Source organism: Siniperca chuatsi, linkage group LG20 (genome assembly GCF_020085105.1).
Source record: "Siniperca chuatsi isolate FFG_IHB_CAS linkage group LG20, ASM2008510v1, whole genome shotgun sequence".
NCBI lineage: Eukaryota > Metazoa > Chordata > Actinopteri > Centrarchiformes > Sinipercidae > Siniperca > Siniperca chuatsi.
Window position 1 is genome coordinate 23,604,697 of NC_058061.1, and position 21,740 is coordinate 23,626,436.

General features: G+C 41.8%; 2 protein-coding genes across 6 annotated transcripts in view; one reads left to right on the forward strand and one right to left on the reverse strand.

Annotated features, from left to right (window-relative positions):
- Nucleotides 1-21,740, reverse strand: part of ccdc57 (coiled-coil domain containing 57) — a 73,298-nt gene that overhangs the window by 6,823 nt on the left and 44,735 nt on the right. For 2 of the 4 annotated variants that reach the window (XM_044177559.1, XM_044177557.1), the window contains 7 exons: nt 18,491-18,725; nt 17,894-18,034; nt 17,106-17,206; nt 16,621-16,858; nt 15,169-15,260; nt 6,801-6,938; nt 6,365-6,509 (listed from right to left, as the gene is read on the reverse strand). In XM_044177559.1, coding sequence (XP_044033494.1) covers nt 6,365-6,509; nt 6,801-6,938; nt 15,169-15,260; nt 16,621-16,858; nt 17,106-17,206; nt 17,894-18,034; nt 18,491-18,725 — 1,090 coding nt within the window. Of the gene's footprint in view, nt 1-6,364; nt 6,526-6,800; nt 6,939-15,168; nt 15,529-16,620; nt 16,859-17,105; nt 17,207-17,893; nt 18,035-18,490; nt 18,726-21,740 lie in introns of those variants that run through there. The other 2 variants (XM_044177560.1, XR_006375864.1) reach the window with 2 other exon arrangements.
- LOC122867160 (forkhead box protein B2-like) lies at nt 9,820-13,621 on the forward strand. Of its 2 annotated transcripts, none has more exons than XM_044177561.1 (2): nt 9,820-11,144; nt 11,700-13,621. In XM_044177561.1, exons 1-2 carry the CDS (start codon nt 10,823-10,825, stop codon nt 12,065-12,067), a joined length of 690 nt encoding a protein of 229 aa, XP_044033496.1. In that variant the 5' UTR covers nt 9,820-10,822; the 3' UTR covers nt 12,068-13,621. The 2 variants fall into 2 exon arrangements, with proteins under 2 accessions (XP_044033496.1, XP_044033497.1); XM_044177562.1 differs by having other exon boundaries at nt 9,820-11,021.

Below are 21,740 nucleotides of genomic sequence, written 5' to 3' on the forward strand. Positions count from 1 at the left end.
CCCTCGGGGATCAATAAAGTATTTCTGATTCTGATTCTGAGAAATAAAGAGCAGAGAGAAAGGGTGTGTAGGATGAAGGAGACAGGGAAGCGTAAAGTGATAAGTGCAAGCCGTGTGGAGAAGGGAAGCAGGTGGAATAAGGGAGTGATTAGGGGAATACCAGTTGAGGTCACCATGGATGAAGTAAAAGCAAATCGGAAAGGTGGGGGATGCACAAAGATTACATGTCTTCAGAGAAGGGATGAGGAAAGACAGTGAAAGTATATTGTTGAGGAAGAAAATCTCCCAAAGAAAGTTGTACTGGGATATTGACCTACACTGTGAGGGAGTATATTCCAAAACCTATAAGATTGTTCGGATCACTGGGGCCACAGCTGAATTCGTTCATTTGTGTGATTTAAACTGAACTTTTTATGAAACTGAGCCATCGAACTCAATCTCCTACAATCCTCCAGACTTCACACCTGTGTATGAACTCTGGTCTGTGACCCGTGATGTCACCAGGTCAATAAAAGGATCAGCTGGCCATTGCTCTCTCTCTTTCCACTCTCATCGGCTCGCTCTCTGGGACCTGAGACCAGAGGTCTCCTCTGTTGTGTAATCTGCTCAGAGCAGATACACCGAACCGAACTCTCTTTCTTATGCCAGCGACGCAAGAGGCTGCCTAAAATCTCTGTAACCAAGCTGAGTTAACGCTAGCGCTAGTGGTTACAGCAAGAAAGTCTGCCAACTAACTTTTGCCAAGCAACAAGAACAACAGAGAGCCACTTAGCGCAGAGCTAACTCTGAGGAGAACAGACGGATCAACCGGTTCCTCCAGCTGCACAATCGGAACACGGCACAGCAAAGGACTGCAATCAGAACCCCACTTCTTCTCCGCCTGTCCCATCCAAAACGGAACCGCTAGCTAACAATGCAGAACCAAAGAAACTTCTTCCTTTGCGGACTGGTAATGTACCTGGGCATTATATAGCTTCACATATCTTAACAGTATACTTGGCTAAGCAGAGGACTGTTTAGTTTTTGTCAATGTACATGTATTGATTTGATTTGTTGAGGTTTTATTGTTGTGATCGTCTGTTTTATTGTTGTGATCTTCTCCATGGTTAATGTGAGGTTATTATTATAACCGTAGTTCTCAGCCACCGCTAAATTGATGTTAGTATCATTATCCTCCACACAGACAGAGTCTTTGCATGTTTACCAACTCTTTTAACTTATCTGTTAAACTGTTATCCTACACAGATCACACACATACACCTTAATTTGGCCTTAAACATAAACACACAGCGGAGAGGGACTTTAAAACTCCCGCTCCATGTGCTTTCTTTTGTCTGCAACACGTGTGTTCATGCTTGTGCACATGAGACATACAGAGGCTGAACAAAGAAACATACACACATTCTTAGTGGCACGCACCCAGACCTGCGCGCACACACACACACACACACACACACTTTGTTTTACTATCCCTATGGGGAACAGTCATCGACCTAATGCTTTCCCTAGCCCCTAACCTTAACCATCACAACTAAATGCTTAACCTTAACCCTAACCCTTACCCTACCCTAACCCTAACCTAATTGTAACCTGTACCCTAAAACCAAGTCTTAACCCTCAAAAAGCAGTCTCTACCCATGGGGACCTCAATTTTTGTCCCCATGGTGACACAAGTCCCCATGGGTTAGTGTGCATTCAGGTTAAAGTGATAAAGGGATATAAGAACATGAAACACACACACACACACACACACCCTTTTTATTCTTTAGTGCATTTTAGTTATATTTCATATTGAGTGTTTTTACTTAAATTATCTTTTTAATAAATGCTTTTGGATATACATGCCGGTTTCTTTAATGTTGCACAATATTGAATTCTGCCAACCTCTTCTATGTAGAACTCCAAATCCTTCAACCTACTAGCTATTGATGGCTAATTTTGGTTATAGTTATTAAGTTACTTATTAATCAGAGTTTCAAGCTGATGGTTTAGTATACTTTATGAGCCTAAATTAATTAATTGGCTATACATTTTCAGTTTTTTAAGAGTGGTACCCTGAGGAACTTTATTAGTTAAAGTTATTAATTATTATTATCTTTGATAATTCTGATAGTTAACAGATCAGCACCTACACAATTTCGTGCCCCTTTAACCATTGTAATTCCCTACAAATGGTGCCCTGTATGAGGCGTAGTACTGTTGGCAATTATTCATAATTGAGCAATATTAATTTCTTTTTTATTAATTTTGGCCAAGACCAACATTTTAGATTCCACTCTAAAATTAGAAAAAGTCTATACATTCAACACCATCAGTCTGCCACAGGAGTATACATCCAGATGTATGTACAAGAAAGTGCATTGTGGTGAGAATTGATTTATTGATCAAATTAGCTAAAGCAATTTGAGCGATTTTGGTATTACTGCTAACCTTTCAAGTTGAACCTACTCTGTAGGAATTGAAAGAATTTTGGTTCAGCATTTGAATACCACATATTCAATGCAAGCTAGTCAAGCTGTCAGAATTTGCTGTTAATTCAAGTGCCCTTCCTTTTTAATTAAGACACAGCGTGCCACTGGCCCTGTGAAACATAGAGAGCTTTACCTGGCTATTACTGCCGTGCATTCCAGCCTTAGTAGAAATAGAGCCTGAGATAGAGCCACAGTGTGCTACCAGCTACCCTAGTTTTGTACCTAGCTGTTACTTCCACGTATTCCAGCCTGAGTCAACTTTAAGAGACAATCCTCTTAGTGCATGTTGAAATTTTTGGTAAACTTACAAACTTCTGCGTTTGCCTTTAGTGGCCCCAATCTGATGCCCACTAGACCCACTAGACCGCATCTAAAGGCCCATTGTTAACATGCTTGCTTCTGAACCTCCACAGGCAAACCAGCCTTGCCTTTCAGAGCAAAGCAGCCCTAGAAATGGAGATAGTCACTAAGAGCGCAAAATTATTGTCTCCTTCATGAAGTTCAGATGGCTAATAAGAAAGTTATTCACTACTTATAAGACCTGCACTCAGCAGAGTTAAATCTCTGTTCACACAAGGAGGAATTGTTAAGACATAGATCATAACGTCTTGCCCCAAGACAGCCGTTTAGCCAGTGTGATTCCGGTGACTCTGATTCACACTCCTCCCTTAATGAGAAGGTAACTCCATCTCCACTCAGAAGATGGGAACAATCCCCAACCAACCCTGAGTCCTTGGGAATGAAGTCAGTTCCTCAACCTCCACTGAGAGACAGAGGTAACAGCTACATGACTTCCCATCTCTCTGAAACAAACATTGAGGAGATAAGTAGTTTATCCTCTGCTCCGTATTCTTCTCAGTCACTGATACATGACACATTCATCAGTGCTCATCCCTTCAAAGGGGGGACTAGAACATTCCAGGACTGTTCAGCCTCCTCTCTGCACTGTTCAGCCCCTGCCTCTCAACCAGAGAGAAATGTAGCACGTGATGCACACGTCTACAGCAATGCTACCTTAGTCTCGCCTTCACTGGAAATGATCTCACAGTTGCTTGAGTTTATAGCTAAGGACATTGAACATTTTCATCCAGACAACTGTGATCACCACATAGACGACTACTTTAGGGAATTAGATCACAATCTAATTGATGTGCCCCATGCAACCCAAAGGGAGAAAGTTAAACTTGTGTGGAAGACCAGCTCTAAAGCTGTCCATAAGTTTATACAGTCACAACCTCCCAGTGTCAGAGATAACTACAGTAGAAGAATTCTCTTCTACTGCTGACGAGATCACATCAATGGTTGCAGCCCTCCAAATTAAACATTCCCATCTTGAGCTTCCCAGAGATTATTAAAGATTTTGTTAATGTACACCTTCAAGTCCTTGTTCTTGCGAAACCTTCATCCATGTGTACGCACTCACTTTGTACTTATTACGCATCAAGGTAACCTCTCAATGCAAGAGATAAGAAAGATTACACAGGTAGCTTGGGAAACTCTTCTCACTTCCAAAGCAAGGGGGAAAACCACTGAGCATGCCAGTTCAAACACTGTAGCGTCACACAGACCTGCCTCAAAACATCACCCTCACAAACCTACGGTTTGCAATATTACTTAACATGGCTGAATACCCTGTGCAGTCCACTTAGCAGGGAACTACTAGGCGATCGGAACGCAGCCCCAGTGACTCTGACATGGTTATTTCCTCCTGTGTCCTTAGATTTTTATATTTAAGAGAAAATAAAGAGAGATAAAGGAAATGGAAATTGGGCAGATACAGCTGATGAAAGACTAAGAACAACATATAAAACATTTGTTCCAATATATACAGATGGATCCATGGAACCTAAGAATGAAAATACTGGGTTTGCTTTTGTTATTCCAGATTTAAATAAAAACATTGAGGAAAGAACACCAGATCACTTAACAGTACATACAGTCAAGATGTTAGCTATTGTAATGGCATTGCAGTGGATAGAGCAAAATAAGCTAAAAAGGTCATATTATGCTCAGACTCACTATCAGCGCTGGTATATATATACTGTATATATATACACTATTCAGACTACATCATATACAACTGTTTTTAAATACTTTACATTAACATTTTAAATCTAGCACATTAACCCACTGTTGCCTATCCCTATGTGTATTTTGATGCAAATGAAGATCTAGATACAGATTTCACATTTCATCTCTTTCTCTTGCTCTGTTTTCACATTGCAACTGTACAGTATCTCCTTGCGCACATAAGAGGACTTTATCTCACACAGCTGTTTAATATCTGTAATAAACTCTTTGACCCAGTCATTGCAGTTATCATATGTGTACTGAAACAATGTGCCAGGTTTGTCTGGTTTCACAATTATTAGATGGTATGATACTGATCACTGTGTCTCAGCCTGATTTGGCAGCTACTCTGGTTGAGAAACTGTTCCCTGGAGAGTTGACAGAGACTACAGGCACAAATTGGGCAACAACCATCCCTCCATCTGTCCATCACTGATCCAACCACTGCAACGGTGTTCATACTGGGTGAAGGGGTTATGTATTTAGATTTTCTGTGGACATACTGTCCCTAATACAAGACTACGCCCACTAAAGTGAGTCCTCTGTGCATGCCAAAATTAGTCACAGAGTTCCACAAGGTTCTGTGCTTCTATTCACCTTATATATGCTTCCGTTAGGCAATATTATTAGGAAACACTCCATAAACTTTCATTGTTATACTACTATAATTGTTATTATTAGTCTTATTACTATTATTATTCCTATCACTATCATTCCTATTATTATTACTTTATTAATATTACCACTACCATTACATTATTATTATTTTAAAATTCTAGATGGAATTTGCATTATGCTCACCCCCAGCCCATCCGCCCACCCTGAGTCTGGTTCTGCTGGTCTGTAAACTCGCTTGGCAAGGGCTTGAATGTAACGGACGTTCATTTATATGTAAAAGCACTCTAGCTTTAAATATGGCTTTCATATGCCAAAAAATCACAATGCTGACACGAGTCAGGTAAATCTCTCTGTATTTCGCAGTATAGGAGTTTTTAAATCTGGTGTCTGTGGCGACATTTCTGCGCTGGCGCATCAGTAATGATACGTTTTACTCCAACCAGCAAAGATTGGTTTAATTTTGATTTGATTTGGGTTGGTTTGCCAGAGTGGAAGCGGGGAGCAACCCAGAGCCAAATAGAGAGCTCCGCAATCCACCATTGCTGAAAAAAAAAGGTGCATTGGAGAGAATGTTTATTATTGAGCATTGTTTATTGTTTATTTTGTTTATTATGATTGTATAGTTTGTGTTAATATGCTTTGGCAACGTTTTATTGTATGCAGTCATGCCAACGGAGTTGACGCAACTCTCTCTCTACATGGCTCTGAAACAACTGTAGGCTACAGCAACTAGAAGTAAAACCTAAGAGTCCTAGAAAAGTGTCAGATGCTCCCGATAAAAAATAAACTCAGCGTTCAGAGGAAGGATTACAGTCAAAACAAGAAAACAATCGACAGCGAGGACAAACATGGATAACCATTGGTGTAGCTTTAGCTTTTCCTTGACACAGATGTCACATTGCTGCTCTTGGACAGGTTAGTAAAATATCTGGAAAGTAGGCTATATAGCTATTACATTTACTCTACCTAAATAATGGATTATTGTCTTGGAACTGTGGAAATGTCTGTATTTTTGTAACTATTTCTGAACACAAGCCTGGGGCGAGCTCACTGTAGGCATAAGCTACATCATAAGCACGTGTCGACAGTGTTTGTGTAATTACTCTCACTGCTAGAAAGGGGAGACAAAAGAAATATGAAAAAACAGTATCTGTCTCCAAAAAGAGTTAGTAGTAGTCGAGCCCTAGTTATTCTGGTGTGGTTACCTTCTGAGAAAATAGATGGACTGAGTCCACGGTCCAGTATCTCCCATAGCTCCTTTAACAACTGCAGTGATGTGGGCTCTGGCCCCACATCCAGTGAGCTCTGTGACTGGCTGACCAAAGGAGTGTTCTCTTCGTTCTTGGAGCTCTAAAGAAGAAGAGAGCTGGAGAGTAAATTCATTTTAAGATGTTTTACTTACAGTGTGTGTGAAAAGTCTGGAATCATAGAGATAGCGAAACATGAATTGAGAAATGAGAAATAGATTTTCTATATTTTAGTTTACTTTCCAGTACATTATAAGTTTATATAATGTATGTATGTTAGAATGAACTCAGATACAGTAATGCACCAACAGATATCCCTTCAATGTGGAGTGAACTGGGCAACTGAGCTGTTATTCCTTATCAATTAATGCAGTATTTACGACTCTGCTGTTACCTCAGGCCTGTCTGTGGTTTTGTGCCCCTGGGACCAAGGGTTGGCAGCCACTTTTGTGGTAGGACTTTGGTTGTTGGTTCCAGGGAGGAGTTGTTCAGCAAAAGTGCAAGCCCTCTGCCTCAAAGCGTACTGCAGCTCCTGAAGGCACAAATACATTAGTGAACCCACTGTGCTCTCTGGAGGTAGCACTGAGAAGTACACAACACCAGGATCATTCTTCCTCTGGGGTCTTTAAGACAGTGTTCTTCGTGGCTGTCTTTTTTATTTATGTTATCTATTTTTTGTTTGTCCTCCTGACCTCCATTACACATGGTGTCACCAGCTGCTTCTTTTCACCTGCCAGTGCTGAGCTTCAACTGGAGGGCATAGCACATGGGTCGTTCATGCTATCCCCCCAGTTGCCAAGACTTATAGACTTTGATAGCTCTGACAAATATGTCTTCTATAATTACATTTTCTTTTCTGAGTTCCTGTAAAATGTTAATTTGGCAGAAAAACAATAAGCAAAACAACAAGGAATGCATTCAGATTATTTTCATCAGAAAAATAACTAAAAAACATTTGCCCTTTCATGTGAAATCATCTCTTCCCCGGTACTGAAAGTGTGATTCCACTCATGTGTCATGTGTCAATGTCATTTGTTCTACATGATCCTAATATCAGGACTGTCCCAGTTTTTAAAAATAGGTCAACATTTTGGAAAATACACTTATTCTGTCATAGTTTAGCCACATCTCTCCTCCTATCCTTGTGTACTCTAGAGTTGCTCTCTCCTCCTTGTGTTCCTTGTTAGTTCTCTCTTCATCTCTTGGTGTGTGTGTGTGTGTGTGTGTGTGTGTGTGTGTGTATTGGCCTGGGCAGGGCAATGTAGTTTTCCCTCCTGCTGCTGATCACCGGCACACCTGACGTTCATCACCCAATCAAGCCTCACAGTATATCTACCCGGCTCTACCACGCAACCAGCGCCAGATCGTGTCAGTGCACCATTGTGGTACCTTCACTACGGCCTAAATCTCAATTCAGTTATGTTTTCTTGTTGCTCGTTTTTTGCTCCTGCGTGACCTTGCAGATTTATTTCCTGCTGGTGATCACAGTCATCGTGGTTTACCTGATCTCTGCAGTATCATGTCCAGCTGCCTTTCCTGCTCTGCCTACCACGCCAGAACACTCTCTCACCGCCTCTGCCCTCTGAGCCTTGCCAATTCTCCATGGGCCACGTTGGGAGGTTTTCTCACTGGCACTACACCTGCCTTGTCCGCTCAGGAGGAGCATTCTCCCCACCAGTGACCTTTTGTCACATTTACAATAGAGACTATTTGAACTTATGATTCAGTCCTCTCCCTCGCTGTGTTCTGCTTTTTGGTCTTTTAGATCGTGAAACAACATATTCACTTTCCTGCCAAGAGTGAGATGAGAAGACTGATTAAAGAGAGAGGATTCCATAAGAGTAGCTGCACCAAAAGATGAGCTCCTGAATATATCTCAACCTTGGACCTAAATAAGTGGGACATTTTGCAAAATAACCTTCAAATAATCTTCAGAAAGGACTCTAAAGAAGAGGTAACCGCATTAATCAACAACTGCTACCTGCCATTGTTAACAACATTCCAAAGAAGAAACCGCACTGAAGAAGCCAACAGAAGAGGTACCTTTATAAAGACAAGAAGAACAATTAAAAGATCCTTGTTAGTAACATTAATATATCTGGTAAACTCTGCATAGTTCAGTTTTTTGCCAGTGTCTGTAGGCTAGAAAAGCTGGCAAAGAATATTGTTAGCTTAGCTCCCCTTGGAGTAAACAAGTTGTCGCCATGGAAACCAATCAGAAGGCAGCACAGCAGGAGCAAGGTGATTCAGTACCCTGCTAAATATAAGAGTGGAACAGCTAGGGAGAAACACAAGAAGACACTGTGAAAACCTTGTGAGTCCTCTTCACTGACTATGCCCAACAAAAAGAAGCTAGGAAGAAGAACAACCTTATATTCTTCATTGATTCCATCTACATCTGGAAAGATACTCTGTGCAGCAATTATGCATATGTATCCAGCAAGGTCAGTGGCTCAGGAGGCAGATTAAAGATCTGTAAAAATGAACACCTTGACAAGGATGACCCTCTGCTTACCATCACATACTACACCAAAGGAAAGGTCATGGTCCAAGGGAATGAAGCACACCTGGAGTCCTTTCAAGAGGAATTTACCCTGTTGAAAGCTGAGGTGGACACCAAGAGGATCAATGTCCCCTCTGACAGTATAGATGATGAAAGCCCATTAGGCAACACCACCGCCTTGTCAATCTCTGTTCCTCCCACACCTGACACGCCACCAACCAGCTGAAATCCCTGCTGGAGCTGGACTTTGTTGAATTCAAAGAGCTGACTCAAGCCAGCAGCTTAAAGAGGAGCTCCAGCAGCAAAAGAGACAAGTGAAGGAGGATACTGAGAATAGAAAAAAGAGCTTCACCAGGCAAGTCCAACACCTGACAGACCAACTCTCAATCCCCACAATGACAGTACAAAGTACAGAGACACAGACTCTCCCTGCCAGTGTCCCAAACCCCTGCCTTGTCTCTGTCCCACCCTCTCTGCTCTGCACTCAGCCCAACAACACCCTGGCACCTGCTGATACATCCACACAGCCAGATGCCAACAGCCAGCTCTGCCCATCCCAGCTTCCTTCCACTCAGCCTGAAGAGGGAACCCCAAAAGTGCTCCTGCTAGCTGACTCTAATGGAAAATTCCTGGACACAAACAAGCTTTCTAAATGCTGCAGCACCACAGGTCAGGCAATGAAGTTTTTGAAAAAGGAAACCCTCAAGAGCCCTCAATGCCTGGTGATCCACACAGGAACAAATGACCTACACAGCCTCCATAAAAACACTACTGAGGTAGTGAGGAAGATGGCAGAGGAGGCCAGTAGGGAGTTCCTTGACACCTGCATTGTGGTCTCCACCCGGCTGCCTAGGACAGACACCCCTCCACATGTCATCCATGAAGATCAGAAGAGGATGTGCGAACTTACCCAACGTCCACCTGGCCATCCACCCAACCATTGGCACCTGGGACCTCTATGACGAACTCCATCTACACAGAGAGCGGGTCAAGATATTTGCAAATACCCTCAAAGACATGGCCCTGGGACACAATGCCCCCCTCTCCCTCCTCTACTAGGAGCTTTAGATACCATCCCAAACCTCCTCCACCCCATCACCACCCCAGAATCATCCCCTCTGCTGTGAGGAGACACAACCATTGAGCCTGTACCTCCCACTCACCACACGCCCACAACCTCACCACTTTGAAGCACAACCAGAAGAGGTTACCTTCCACCTCCTTAGCCCCTCCCTTTACAGCATCAGCAGCAGAGATATGCAGCAGCACATGCCCCTTATCCTCCTCCACACCTACAGCAGCAGAGATATGCAGCAACACCTGCTCCTTGTCCTCCTCCCCACCCACAGCAGCGGAGCTATGCTGCAGAAGCTGCCCCATGTTCCCCTCCCCACCCACAGCAGCGAAGCTATGCTGCAGTTGTAGCCCAGCCTACTTCCACAGTCCAACCCCTTGCTACCTCTGAGCTGGGAGACATTAGGGAGATGCTGCACACCCTGTGCACCCGGTTTCTGTCCAGGTAAGAAGCACCTTCTCACTTGAGAAACAGAATGATAGCAATAGTAGTAGTCAGTACAATAGTAACATTAGTGAAAATAGTACATGCCTCCATATAATCCATGTAAAATTATTAGTCAGTATTGTAAATGTTTAGGTAGTTGTAGGTGTTTTTGTATTTGTCTACTATACAGGTTCATTTTGATTGTTTTTATGCCTTAATTTTATATAAGCTGCTGGAATATTCTGGGTTTCCACTCTTCAACCTTTGAGCTCAAGAGTGAAAACCCTGCAATCATGAAATCTATCAAAGTTGTTGATGTAATTGTGTTAACAGAAACATGTCAAAATGATCTGCTCATTACCTCCAGGACATAATGAAGTCATGGTGCCCTCTGTAAAATAAAAAAAAACATATGCAAGGGCAAAACATCATACATTTGGTAGATTCTCTAGCAGATTCTCCTTATTATGAAGAAGACATTTTTGAAACTCTCCACTCAGAAATCGCCCATTTCCAGGCCCAGGGAAACGTGCTTCTAACTGGAGATCTGAAAGGACGAACAGGAATTGAACCTGATGTCATCGACCGACAGGGCAACAACCATGTGTTTGGTCAGTCTCCCCTGTTTACCACAGCAACCATCACCCATCGGAACAACCTTGACTCTGAAATAAACCAAAGTGGCAGGGAGGTAGTGCATCTCTGTCGGGCCTTAGGCTTGTACATAGTTCACGGTAAGTTCAGAGGGGACTCTTTAGGGAGATTCACATAGTCCTCAGCTCTTGGGTCTAGTGTAGTAGAATATGCAATCACTGACATGGACCCCACTATCAGTACATTCACTGTCAGACAGCAATCCCCCATTCAGACCACAACCAAATCAAATCAAACCAATCAAATGAGTGACACAAAAAGGGAACCCAGTAAGCTGTATAAATTAAATCCTACTTACAGATTATCCCAAGACATTGAAGACAAATTCATTTTGGCCTTGAACTCACCTGATCTGATGAATGACATATCAGTATATAACCAAAATCAATATGTCCCTACCAGAGATGGTGTAAAAAAGGCCACTTATGATATCAATATGATATTTCATAAGGCAGCTATTAAAGCCAACCTTATAAAACAAAAATGGAAGCCTGTTAAAAAGCAAAACGCAGATAAATAGTTTGATCAAGAATGCAAGACAATCAGAAAATACCTGAGAAAAACAGCAAATGGAAAACATCACCAACCACTATGGTGGGATTTGTTGGGTCTCTGTAAACTGTTATTTTTTTCAGAGAGTATTCACAGCTGCCACTGGCAGCATCACCCTTGCCTGCCACCAGGTCACCACCAGCCCCTCCACCACAGCCATCATCACCAGCCTGGCCAGCCAAGAGGTCCTGTGCCCCCCGAACACAAGCACCTCCCCCACAGCTACGAGCATCCCATGTACCAGCAGCCAGCTCTGCTGTCTTGGAAGACAGACAAAGACCTGGACACCGCTCCCCCTGTCTCCAGGTTTCAACCAGCTCGGACATCAGGGCCACAGCTCAGCTCCACCTCCACATATACACCGCTCGACCTGTTCAAACTTTTCCTTCCTGTACAAACCATACCAACACTGTGTCAAAACACAAACAAGCAGGCTGCTAAACAAGGATGAGGGAAAAAAGTACAAATGGACAGACTTGAACACAGGGGATTTTTACAAGTACATTGGGCTGCTTCTGTATATGGCCATGGTGAAACTCGATAACATCGCAGATTACTGGAGGCAGAATCACCTTTTTTCTTTGCCACTTCCATCACTGATCATGCCATGGGACAGATACAGAGCAATATCTTGGAACCTTCATCTTAGCAACCCTGATGAGGATGTCCATAATGACAGAAAAAAGGGTAGCCGACCATGACAACTCTTCCGACTAAAACCCCTGATGGACACCATCAAGAATGCGTGTAAGACATTTTATCATCCCCATAGAGATGTGGCTGTGGATGAAAGAATGGTCGCCTCAAAGGCTAAAACTGGGATGACGCAGAAAATGAAGGCACAACCCACAAAGTGGGGATGCAAGCTGGGCTTGGCTGATTCAAGGAATGGCTACACAGTGAAATTTTCCATTTACGTCCTCTCTGGACATGGCATGGCACAGGCTACCACATTTACATGTACAATTTTTATTCCAGTCCCAAGCTCTTCATGGCTCTCCATGAGCAAAGATTTGCTGTCTGTGGGACCTATAGGGAGAACCGCAAGGACTTCCCTAGGACAGAACTGAACGCCCTCACATGGAACTCAAAAAGAGGCTCCATAAGATGGATCCGGGATGGCCCCCTCATCTATGTGAAATGGATGGACACGAGAGAAGTATCAGTCTGCTCCACACTTCACACAGCACACTCCGGTAAAACTGTGCAGAGGAGGGTGAAACAACGAGATGGCTCCTGGACAAAGGTATCAATCCCTTGTCCCACACCAGTTAAAGAGTACAATCAACACATGGGTGGAGTTGATCGATCAGACCAACTCATTCAGTATTACAACTCATTCACAATACAAAACCATGTGTTGGTACAGAAACCTGTTCTACCATTTTCTGGACATTGCCACACGTTTTTTGCAGCATGGCATGACAGTTGAAACATGCTCATTATGTAAATATTGTAAATAGTGTGTTATTTCTGGGTGGATTTTTATATACATAGTAAATGTTTGTTTTATTCATATAATCCACTACCTTTGTGAACTAAGACTAAGACTTTGGTAAATCCATTTCAAGCACCAAAACAATTTGTCCACATGATTAATGGTATGTTTTACAAGAGATCTGAAGAATTTCCAAAACCAGACCAAGTGGTGCCTCATTATACAGAGAGCTGAGGTTTTTTTGCACATTTTGATATGAAACACATGGGTATCATGTTATGCAAGTGCCTTTTAAAAGGTGAATTTCAGAAGATATGTAAAATCGAGAAAATGCCCTCAGACCCCTCTATATACAATTAAGAGGAAATTTTATGATTTCCAAATTCCAATTAAAATTTGGCTTAAACTATTTGATAGTTTCATCCAGCCCATTACTCTGTATAATAGTGAAGTATGGGGTCCACTCAGTCATCATAGCTATACCTGCTGGGACAATCATCCAACAGAATCTTTACATGCAGAATTCTGCAGATACAACACATGCATGTCGAGCAGAATTAGGCAGACACCCACTGATAATTAACATTCAAAAGAGAGCACTAAAATGTTTTAATCACCTTAAATCCAACCCCCTAGACACCCTCCATTCCAAAGCCCTCCAAACTCTCAAAATTAAAAATACTCCTAGGAGAAGGAGACAGGGCATATCTTGCTGTCCAATATGTATCAACATGCCACAACCTGAGAGATAGTGAATGACCTAGACATACACACACTCATAAAAAAAGAGTTACAATGTTCATGTAGTTTTCACTTATTGTATTTGTATTATTAACGAGATAATTATCTCAGAATTACGAGATAAGTTTTCATGAAGAGAAAAAAAAACTGCTCTGTTTTTCTGAATTAAGGAAATATCTCAAAATCCTGCAAGAAGCTGTCGTTTAGCTCGATTTCATGCCTGTTTAGTTTAATCCAGTTTTATTTGTTTTGTTTTGAGACATTGGGAGATAGGCTACTCCTGTCTTTAAGTTATCCAGTATTTTCAGCAATTGCCTGATTGTCTCTTAAGTCACCACATAGCCAGCCTAAATGCACTTCAGATTCATCCTCTTATATCTGTGAAGCATACCATATCGATTCAACTGATCCTGGAGAAACACTGCAATGTCCAGCAGATCAGAATGGGCTTTCCGTCTGAAAAACGGCAAAGTCCTGAGGTGCCAAGTCGATACCATCTATAGTACTCAGGTGCGTAGGTTTGATCTAAACTTTGGTAGGGACACAACCATGTGATTTCTGTAAGCCCCACAGCTAAGCAAGTGGCGTTAAGTGCTGGGAAATGGTGAAATGAGTAAATTAGAGTTTGTGTGTGTAGGTGTGGCGCTGTCCATGGTACTGAAACTGTACTCAACAGACAGACAGCCAAACCACCTCACTTAGTTTGGGTGGTCCCTAATTAAATTTTTCCTCCATTGTAGCAGCAATCCAGAGACAGAAAGGAAATGACAGGGAAATGAAGGGACAGTCAACGAGAGAGAGAGAGAGAGAGAGAGAGAGAGAGAGAAACTGTTGTTCTGTTTCTATTTGGACTTTGTCATATTTGGTATAAAATTGTTAAATTATAACATACTTAAATATAAGTACAAAATACTGAACTGCAGCAGACCTTGTTAACTTTTTAAAGTGTTCCATTCATTCATAGGGCAAGTTAGAGTTTCAAAGTCACCTAACATGCATGTTTTTAGACTGTGAGAGGAAACCGGAGCACTGAGAGAAAAGCCATTCCAACAGGCCACCATCAGTAGAGGTGCAGCAGTATTTGCATCCTGGACACACACAAGTTATGGCACCAAATGGGAGACAACAGAGGCAAAGAAGATTCTCATGTCCAGCTTGCTATAACCACTTGGGTACTAAAGTGAACCATTTTTGCTAGTTACTGTCACACTTGGTGAATCTGAAGATGTACAATATGAAAGTGACACTGAGGTAAGAGATAAGTGCCTGACTGTGCGACATAGAAGAGCCTTTGTAGGAACTGAGAGGAAGGAACAGTTTATTAGTGAAAGATGGATTTGAAGAGACTTGGAAAACTGGGTTAGAGCAGATACCTGTGTGGTGAGCTGGTACTGCAGCTGTTCCAGAGCAGACATCCGGTCATGCTGGTCTCCTTGTTTCTCTGGGGAGGAGTCCCTCTCTGGTTCTGTTGGACACACAGAGTTCTGGTGGTGCTTTCCATTCTGCTAATTATGATTCCTACTGTCCTCGCTCCTCCGTCCTCCGGCCAGTGACCCGGAAATTGATCAAGGTTCGCCGTTATTGAGGATGTTCCAATCCCTTAGGAGGCGAGGAGCGAGGAGGCTCCTGGAGGAGTTTGGAGCGAGGAACCCCGGGTGTATCCTATGCTGAAGTTTTTTGCCGTACGGCAACACCCCTTTGATTGGAATCTGTTTAGTGATTGGTCAGCTGATCTGATGGGGCAGTAAAAGCAGTGGCAGCTGTTGGAAATGGCTTTCCTATAATATTCATAATGCTGTATGATTGTAATACTGTAGAATGACTAAACTCCCTGTGAAAACAGGAATAACAGCACCAACTGTGGCTCTATAGTTATTCATATTTATTCATAAAATAAAAATATGTTTGTGAAGAATTTGAATCATGAATGAGTTAAACACTCTTTTGTCTATTTGTCTATTTTTTCTAAGCTATAAATATTCTGAGTAAAATTACAGCAATAAAAACTGCTCCCTCCTGTCCGTTCTGTTCTTTCATAATATACATATTTCAATGGTCTCTTGGTGCAACACGATAGCATCATGTCATATTGCAGCATCAGGTGATGCTGCCTGATGCTGCAATAGATCCACAATTGGTACTGGAGCAGCATTCATCAAGCACCAAGTGATTTTAAACTGTAACCTCTTATGTAATTATTTCTACATATTTGATAGTTGACATGCAGTGCATCATGAGTCATTTGCTGTGTCCTCAAAATGAGTGAGCCAGGATGTTCCATTTGGTAAATACAATTCCTGCATCCTCTCAACTCTTGCATGGCATCTCTATCTCGTTTCTCCGCTAAGACGTGAGTAAGTGAAGTGTGGAGCCATATTAGCTGAATGGAAAGCACCCTACGAGATAAATGAAGGTGGTAAATGTAAAAAAACCCTCACTTTTCAACAAAATGCAATAAAAGTCAACAGCACTGCAAACTACAGCCTCTAAAATGACCCTATATTTGAATCAGCTGGTACAGTGTCAACAGAAACTGAACAAGCTAGGTTTTACTGCAGTTGTTGTTGTACTGGATTGCACTGAATTTAACTAGGTATACCTAATAAACTGGCAACTCTGTGTCTCACAGGAGGTGAGCTTTTAGACAAATCTTACCTGGCCAATTAGCTGTCACTGTTGCTGATCAACAGCTCCATAAACCCAACAGAGTTGTGGTCAGTTACTGTACCTACTGATATTGTCACTTTATTTGCACATGGTGATGATAACACTGCCTGCTCTTTAATGTACTGTGTGTGTGGTGGTCAGTGTGTCTGTTATTGTACCCTGTAGTCCAGCAGTGGTGATCTGGGCACGCAGGCAGTTGCCCATCTCTATCAGCTGCTGTTTCTCTCTGCTCAGACGGGCGATACAGAACGCTGCCTGCCTCAGCCTGGTATGCAGGAGAGTAAGGTTGCTTTTAGCATCCTGGACATTTTCAAACAAATCACCAGACATCAGACCTGAGGACTGCTGCCGCCTCAAATACAGGTTCTCCTCTTGGAGCTGTCGCACCAGTGCACTCTGGAAGGAAGATGAGATGAAACTTGAAGGAACTGGGTTTCTGTAGCAGCTTACACAATATCATCTCACATAACTGACTGGTGAACTGACCCTTTAATAAACTACCATTTTTGCTGGGGCAATGTTATACTGTACTGAGAGACAATAATAGGGAATTATCTTGCCCACTTTTCACATTTGCGTGTTGATGGTGGAAATCTGTCCAGTCATGGGTCGGCACTAAAGTTCACTGATTTTCTTTCAGTACCTGTTCCATGATATTGGCAAGAGCAGACTCCATATGTGCCACTCTGACCTCCTGTTTCGTCAAAGCAGAGGTGTTGGCACATTTCTCCAGGCACAGACCACCTACAGGATCCATACCACATACAAGAGGAAAAAGACGAATTAAGACAAAATTTCCACACAATGCCTTTTTTAAATACAACTAATAAATACAAATAACATTCCAACTGAGATTTCTGTCATTAGGTTAAACTGTGTTTGTCTATCGGACAGCTAATATCTGCAAGAGAGCAGCAGCCAGGTTTCCCCAGCTGAACATGGATATGAGCACAGGTTACAGTTTAAGTTTAAAAGTTACACTGAAATTAAAGCTTGCACTACATTACTTGAGGACTTCTTTGTTACTGCTAAGCATTCAGCCACCATCTGTAGCAAACAATGCACATGTGTACGTTAACATTAAGTAATATAAAATTATATATATGGTTGGAATCTACATGAAAACCTTTTTTTTAGTTGGTGCAACCACTAACATGATAGCTGTACATGAACTTATTTTTATGGGGCACAACTGTAATAAGGATGGATTACTATAGGCTTTTGAAAGCTGATATAGACATTGTAGGACTCAGTGTTTTGTTAGGTAATATTTTCCTAAATAATTCAGTTCAGTCCAAAGTCCTGTCTTTTCAGTACTGAATCCCAATTTTATTCATGTAATGGTGGTAAAGCTGTAACATTATGTATTGTGGGACACCAAAACTCTCAAGTGCAACACAGGACGAACATAAATGACGCATTAACAAATACCTATGGGTGCCAGGTCCTCTGTAGGTTTGTCTGTAGCTGGAGCCAGGCTGGGCAGTCTTGTAACACCTTCTAGCCGCTCCTTGAGGCTCTGGCATCGAGCCTTTAGTAGGGATACCTCCTGCTCCAGAGCCTGAGTGTAGTCTGGGGCCGGTTTCACCAAGATATTTTAGACTGGTCTGCAGTGTTAGTATTAATTTTGCCTTTAGATTGCAAGTTAGAAAGTTTGACAAAATTAAAGGCTGACTTATTTTAAGCCTAAAAACTTAGCCACCCTACTCCCAGGATAAATGGTTTGATGCAGTTGCTCAGCCAGTCATGTTTTGTAGTTTGAAAAAAGTCTTAGCTTACCCAAAATTCATGGCAAATTAGTCCTACTTAAGAAGATAGTCAAGAACTAGACAGCTATGTGCAACGGATTCATTTAGACGTCTATCTGAAGTTTGACTATTAGTTTGATTTAAGCCATAGAAAAAAGTCTATCTTTGTGAAACCGGCCGCTGGAGCTAAACAATAAAAAGGTCAGTGTAGCTTGCCACAGAAAATTGCTGGATGATGAAAATCATCATCCATGTGTGTGTAAAAGAGTGCTGTCCACACCTGCTGCCATCTGAGTGTTAGCTGTAGGGGCGATGGAGGTGGTGGCCGGGGCTCCTGGATGCTGAACTGGCTGAGGAGAGGAGGCCTGTGGCTGAGCCTGGGGATTGGGTAGGAGATGGCTGAGACCCTCCATGTCCTTCCTCATCTGGGTAATCACGGCCCGCAGGATGCTGTTCTGCTCCTGCAGACGACGGATCTCTTCCGATGCCAGAGAATCTACCTTTGGTGTGAGACCCTGTGGATAGATACACACTCATCTGGACAGAGTAGTGTACTGTATGTATCTTCATGTTTTTGTATGATGTCAGTTATGCTTTAGTGAAAGTCCTGCATTCATTGGTAGATATTTACTAAGATTTGCGGCCCTATTTTATGCGCTAAACGGTTGAATTGTATTTATCCTTATATTGTACTCAAGTAAAAGTGCTTGTGTAAAAATATACTCAGATAAAAGTAAACGTCTGCGTAACATTTTTGCGCATCACAATAAATTGCATTAAATGTCATCGTATACATTAGTGAAACAACATCGTGCCACCGAGCCCTCATGTCCAAACCAACAAGTTCCATTTCTATAGACCGTACTTTGCAGCCTGTGCATACAACTGATTATCGATTATAAATATACAACCGCCTTCCTCTGTATAGCCTTACTAGAATTAACCAGAAAAGAGGACAAAACTCAGACAATTAAACAAAAATGAATAAATAAATAGGTCTATTGACATGAAGTCCTCCACAATCTGCTCTAGGTTCAACTTCTCCTTGTTCATTCCCAATGCATAATATAATCAGTCCACTCAGCCTCTCTGTCCGACTGTAGGCTTCCTCAGTTTTTAACACTTTGGCTGGGTTGCACCAACAAGGATTAATTTTTAAACCGGATTAAATCATGGCATCAAACTTTAAAACTAGCTTAAAATTATTTAAAATTTAATTCTGTTACACCAAAACTTTAAACTCCAATTTAAAATGTGATCCAGTATTAACTTTAAACTTACACTTGAGGGGGTTTAACTTTTAAAATGGCTGCCTGTGTGAGATGGATTGGTTCAGCGAGGAAACTGTTATGGAGCTCAAAGGGAAGGTTGGACCAACTGTCAAACATCGCAGTGCCACCGATGCTCCAACTCCTGGTGGCTCTAAGATTTTATGCCACCGGATGTTTCCAGAAGGTGGATGGGGACCTGTTTGGCCTACACAACTCCACTGTCAGCAGAGTGTCTAGGGCAATAGCAAGAACCAGTACATCCGGTTCTCTTCAATGGGGGAAACAGCTGCTGGATTCTATAGGCGAGCTGGATTTTCAGGGGTGCTGGGTGCTATTGATTGTACTCACATCCCAATTCAGAACCCTGGTGGAGTAAATGGGGAGCTCTTTCAAAACCGGAAGCACTGTCAGATTATAGCAAGAGGATAGACAGAAATTGTCTTTGGAGTATGGAAAAGAAGATTCCCTTGCATAAAAGATGGACTGTGCATAAAACTAGATACCACCTTGACCGTCATTGTAGCAGTAGCAGTTCTTTACAACTTTGGAAAGAGGCATGGGGATGAGCTACATGAAGAAGCTGATGAGGGCCCACATGAGGACAGAATAGGTATGACCAGGAGCATAACGCCACTGTAAGTGGGAATGCTGTGAGGCGAACTTTGATAGAAAACCACTTCTGTCTAATTGAGGTGTGTATAAATGTGCTATTGTTGACAGTGTGTGTGCACATTTCCACCTATAAAGTATTCAATACTCTTTCTGTCTTGATAAAAAAAAACTAATGCTAAGACCTTAATGCTTAAAAATAATAATAAACTAATGCTTAGACCTACATAATGACAAGAAATCATTTTCACTGGGTGGAGCACAGAGAAGACTTACATGACCTTGGAAGAAAGTTCATTTATTGTACATGTTATTGTACATTGCAGTGCAAGCATACATTTTCAATTGTAAACATGTTGCTCATTTCTACTCATTTTATGATAAAAAAAAGTGGCAAGTGTGAAACTCTCACTATTAGTAAGCATCCTGTTTTTTTCCATAGCAGCACTTCCTTCTGAATTTAATACTTCTTTTTGTAATTTTGCATTTTCTATTTCCATTCCAATCTTCTCCTTCTCTAGAACCAAAATATCTTGGTGTGTCATGCAGGGTCACTTGGGCGTCCTGCTGATGTTCACTTGGAGATGATGATGATAGATAAGATGAAGCAGCACTGACTTGCTGGTACTCCTCCAACTCTGCTGGCTGCAGTGTTATAAGAGTAACCTCTGTTAAAACAAAAAAAGAAAATTCATATAAATATGACAGGCCTAGTTATTACTTATCTTATTATATATCTGTATATACTGTATATATATATATATTTTTAATAACACATTTCTTCTGTTTATGTACATGCTTTTTTTTCACACTTGCTTTGGCAATGTCAATGTCTGTTTCCCATGACAATAAAGCCCCACTGAATTGAATTGAATATTACTATTAATGATTATGGCCAGTTAGCAAATGATCAGCATTAATTACCTGCTTCTCTGGGTGAGTAGGAAGCCGGTTGGTCCAGGACACCATCCTCGTCGTAAGGATCTTTTAGAGGCTCCATCTGCTGGGGGATGAGGCTGTTTACCTTCTCAGCAGAAAGGCCTCACACACACCTTACTGATGGTAAAGGTTCCTCAGTAAACACAGAAGTCTTCGTGAGGATCCACCATGAGCATTTTAGCATTTAGTCAGACCCAGTATGCACCTAATGGCCATGGGTGTGTTTGATTTGGGTCACTTAGCATGCTCACCAGGTAGTGCATTAAATCAGTGATTAATTAAGGTAGGCCTAGATGCAGCTATGCTGAGGTACAATAATGCTAACCATAACCCATAATGAGGCCATCCTTAAAGAGCCTGTTTCAACATGAGGAAACAAAATGTGAAAATGAAATGTTGGATTCCTTTGGCAGCTTTGCATACTCTGCCTGAACACTGCAACTACAGTCAACTGTGGGACGAACTAATAAGAGACAGATTAGTTGTGGGACTAGTCGATGCACGACTGTTGATACATTGCTCTGAACATACATACTGTATGCACAATATCATTCATAAAAATGAAGAAGATCAAGACCCTCGTATATATTGTGGTAACCAATCCTTTACAATCTCTGGGTGTGTGAGACAATTGAGGGCAATGATTTGTCAGATATATAATTTGCTGGATTAGCCAAAACAGACGTCCCTGAATGAATTTTATCCATAAAC

Coding starts and splice junctions, on each gene's coding strand:
- LOC122867160 (XM_044177561.1), top strand. CDS start 10,823: ATGCAAGGGCAAAACATCATACATTTGGTAGATTCTCTAGCAGATTCT. Junction 11,145..11,699: donor AGGCTTGTACATAGTTCACG/GTAAGTTCAGAG, acceptor TATTTTTTTCAG/AGAGTATTCACAGCTGCCAC.